Here is a 3,441-nt window from a genome sequence, read left to right as displayed (position 1 = left end):
CCAAGCTGGCGGAATCTCAAACCAGAGGGACCAGCAGCTGTACAATGGAATTCGGTAAGCAACGACCGCCCGCTGGACATGACCAGATGAGCATGACTGACAATGGAGCAGCTAAACTTTGAGCCGAGGCCCAGACGAGGAGGAGACATGAAGTACTACAGTATTGAGAGGCGCGACACCAGTGGCAAGGTCATTCTTTTTTTACCATTTTCAGGAGAGCAGGTAAAACGTGCAAACGAGGAGCGGAATGTCCTGTATTGTACACCGCAGTGTGGGGATGCAATATCTAGCAGATAACCTTTTTCACGTCACCAAATCGGCAATCATGCCCGAAGAGCCACTCCCTGTTCTTCCCCCAAGGCTTTGTTCCGAATCTTCATGCGTATATATATATATATCGTACAGCTGTGCGCCGGTCCCATCCATCCGTCCGTCTAGTAGTTGCTGGCAGCGGCCTGGCAGGCTTTCTACAGCGCACAACACGGATTAGCACATGTCGCATGTCACCTATTCTCTGTGCGAGAAACGAGGGAGAACGTACCAGCTGCTCGAGGTACCAGTTGCAGATCTGCATGTTGCCAGACTGCTCGTCCATGCACTTGGTGAACTGCTGTAGGGCGGGCTGGCAGTTGTTGGCGCCGTACTCCTGGCTCGGGGCGGTCTGCTGCTGCGCGGCCTGCACCTGGTTCTGCTCGGCCGGGGCGGGCGAGGAGCCTCCACCGAAGAAGCCGCCGATGGCGTGGCCGACGGAGGAGCCGATCGCGACACCACTGTGAGGAATTTCTGTCAGCCTTTCTCTTCTTCGTCTTCTTCTCTGCGACGACGATGGCAGAGGCCGCCGAAAGCCGGGGCTCACGGGGGCCCTCTGCTCGAGGATCAACATACGCGGCGGTGCTGGCCATCTGGCCGAAGAGGCCGGGGCCCTGGCTGGGCGCCGCGGCGGCGGGGGGAGGAGCGGCGGCGTGGGGAGGAGGCGCGGCCATGGTCGTCGCCGGGCGCGTCTGCTGGGGGGCGGGCGCCGGCTTGGAGGCGACGGTAGGACGCGAGGGGGCGGAGCGGCCGCCGGAGGATCGTGTCGCGCGAGGCATGTTGGCTGGCTGGCTGGTTGGGGGTGTGAAGGATGGGAGTGGTTGTGTTGGCTTGTGTTGATGCGGACGAGGAGGTCACTCTTGAGGCTGCGGACGGTGGATGGGAAATATGGGAGGTGAGGGACGGATGGCGGAAGAAGATGCTGGACACGAAGCTCGGCTTTGGGAGGCGTGAAGGGGGTCTGTGGCGGTGCCGTGGCCAATCGAGTGGCGGGGAATTCTGATTTTTTGACTTCCTGGGGAAGTGACCCTTGTTTATGCACATAGCAGGATGTCACAGTGAACACGGGCTTTACGGTGTTGGTCCCTTTCTTTGCATGCTGTTTGCTGGACGACTCTCTCATTCTATTCGTTCCTCCGCTGTTGATCGACTACTCAGATGAAGGGCCCAGTACTCTGTAAACTTCAGTCGCGGGAATTGCGAGTGACCTCCGTTTGACAATGAATGAAGACGTATTCATCATCTAAGCGTCATGTTTTTGCAGCACCTCCACAAGTCTGCTTTCTCCATATTGATCTGCCTGGCAGAATACGCGGCAGCGGTCAGGTCTTTCCTGCTGTGCAGTCTCCGCGTACCTGCAGTGAAGATCAAGGGGTATCATTCGTGTCCACCCATGGGCTTCGCGAGACCCAATTCTTCACGAGGAGCCCATGAGCCTCAAAGGTCAGTTGTCATACTCACACTTTGCTGGCAACTCAAGCCTTCCGCTTCTTGTTCTTCTGCTGAGATCCGCCATTGGAAGCGGACGCGCCGCCTCGTTGCTTCTTTCCTTGGCTGGCACTTGTGTGGTCCTGGGCAGGCCTCTTACTATTTTGGATAGAATTGAGGAGAGCCTTGGCGCGCTCCTCCGCGAGCTTCTCCTCCAACTTCTGCTTCAGGTCTTTGCTATTGCTGCCCTTGACGTCTGTTAGCAAGCGCTGTGCGGCGCGCTGGTTCATAACTGTACTTACAAGGTCGGCTTTGAGAATGCGAGTTGCTGCTTCCGTATTTACTGATGTTGTGCGCTGCGCCGGGGGCTCCTCGGCCTTCTGAATCTTGGCAAAGTATTGCTTCACTCGCTTGAGCTCAGTCATGACTTCGTGGTTGGCGGCATCGACTCCTTGCAAACGCAGAGCGGCTGTCGCATGATCAGCATATGGTGCTCATCAGGTGAGTAAAATCGAGACCTACAGAAAAGAAGTGACTCAATGGAGTAAGCTGTCAAGGTCATGAGCTTTGCCTTGTCCAGTAACGGGAGTTCTGAGGACATCTCAGGAAGACCCTTGAGAAGGGGCTCCAGTGACTCCTCAAGCTCATCGATTGTGCCGTCCAGCCTTTCGAGGTCGGGAATGATAGTCTTGACATCCATTTTGGTGCTTCTTTGCCTCCTTGGAAATACTGGTTCTGCTTGGGTATGGACCCCGGAAGTGTTGTCAATGAACGTATGTTTGATGAAACAGTATCTGCTGCCCGTTGAAGTGAAATTTCACTTGGGGATGGAATGCAATGATGTGACTATATGCATCTAAGGGAGTTGACACCAAAGATGGTCGTGGTTAGTCAGCTTGGCAGGATGGCACCGGCGGGAATTGACGGTTCGATTGCATCCTCGTCGCGTGGGTTTGAGCAGAAAATGTCCCCGTCACCAAACTCCACGATTCCCATGGTCGATAGGGGCCTACTCGCCAGCCAAAACACGGTCCCCGAGCCACTACTGACTTTCCTTGCCTGCGTAACACCAACCTGACGACGGCTTACAGACCTCCTCACTTGTCTCCTACATCTTTCCCATCTCGACGGCCCCTTGCGCAGAGCCACGGCTCGATGCCGACAACGCATTGAACCCGACTCCCTCAGACCTTTGCCACCGTGGCTACCGCCGTGGCTACACTACCCCGACCGCGGCTTCACGCCCGGATACCTCACACATACGCAAGATGGAGCCAAGGTAGTCTGTCCGCGGGCCGGGGAGCCATCAGATCCGTCTCAGTAGGCGCATCACGAAGTCCTGGCTTGGGATCTGGACAGCCACCAGCCGCCCTCTCGCCCGGCAAGATCGCGCCGAAAGAGATGGCCGCCACCGTTCCGGGTGCGGCAACATTAGGAATCACTCACGAAAAGAAGGAAGGCTTCAAGAAGGTTCTGGGCATGATGCCCGAGCAGAACGACCAGGAGCTTTACGCCATATTCCGTGCCGACTCGTTGAACAGGTTCTACGTTCCGGCAGTCATGATGGGCCACGAGGAGCCAGCGCCCCCATCTTCCCGAACCGTCCACATCCTCGGTTCTGATTCAAGATCCAAATTCCTCTCTCACTCGCTTTACGGTGTCTACGATTCAATACAGACGATACACTCTGGTAAAGAAAGGAAT

General features: G+C 56.3%; 4 protein-coding genes across 4 annotated transcripts in view; 2 read left to right on the top strand and 2 right to left on the bottom strand.

Annotated features, from left to right (window-relative positions):
- VDBG_02018 (predicted protein) overlaps nucleotides 1–297 on the top strand; it is a gene marked incomplete at both ends in the record, with an annotated part of 1,677 nt that extends 1,380 nt beyond the window's left edge. The window contains one exon of the mRNA XM_003007784.1: nucleotides 112–297. Coding sequence (XP_003007830.1) covers nucleotides 112–297 — 186 coding nt within the window. The remainder of the gene's footprint in view (nucleotides 1–111) is intronic.
- Nucleotides 298–434: 137 nt separating this feature from the next.
- Nucleotides 435–1,088, bottom strand: VDBG_02017 (predicted protein; the record flags this gene model as incomplete). The annotated part of the gene is made up of 3 exons (XM_003007783.1): nucleotides 435–467; nucleotides 542–770; nucleotides 886–1,088. The coding sequence occupies 3 exons, from the start codon at nucleotides 1,086–1,088 to the stop codon at nucleotides 435–437; spliced, it is 465 nt and encodes a 154-aa protein (XP_003007829.1).
- Nucleotides 1,089–1,784: 696 nt separating this feature from the next.
- Nucleotides 1,785–2,533, bottom strand: VDBG_02016 (conserved hypothetical protein; the record flags this gene model as incomplete). Its single annotated transcript, XM_003007782.1, has 3 exons — nucleotides 1,785–1,985; nucleotides 2,040–2,206; nucleotides 2,260–2,533. The coding sequence occupies 3 exons, from the start codon at nucleotides 2,435–2,437 to the stop codon at nucleotides 1,785–1,787; spliced, it is 546 nt and encodes a 181-aa protein (XP_003007828.1).
- Nucleotides 2,534–3,138: 605 nt separating this feature from the next.
- Nucleotides 3,139–3,441, top strand: part of VDBG_02015 (conserved hypothetical protein) — a gene marked incomplete at both ends in the record, with an annotated part of 1,350 nt that continues 1,047 nt past the window's right edge. Inside the window, one exon of the mRNA XM_003007781.1 lies at nucleotides 3,139–3,427. Within this exon, the coding sequence (XP_003007827.1) occupies nucleotides 3,139–3,427 (289 nt within the window). The remainder of the gene's footprint in view (nucleotides 3,428–3,441) is intronic.

The sequence above is a fragment of the Verticillium alfalfae genome, genomic scaffold (genome assembly GCF_000150825.1).
Source record: "Verticillium alfalfae VaMs.102 supercont1.2 genomic scaffold, whole genome shotgun sequence".
Taxonomy (NCBI): domain Eukaryota; kingdom Fungi; phylum Ascomycota; class Sordariomycetes; order Glomerellales; family Plectosphaerellaceae; genus Verticillium; species Verticillium alfalfae.
Note: the sequence above shows the minus strand (reverse complement) of the source record. Positions and strands in the feature narration are given on the sequence as shown.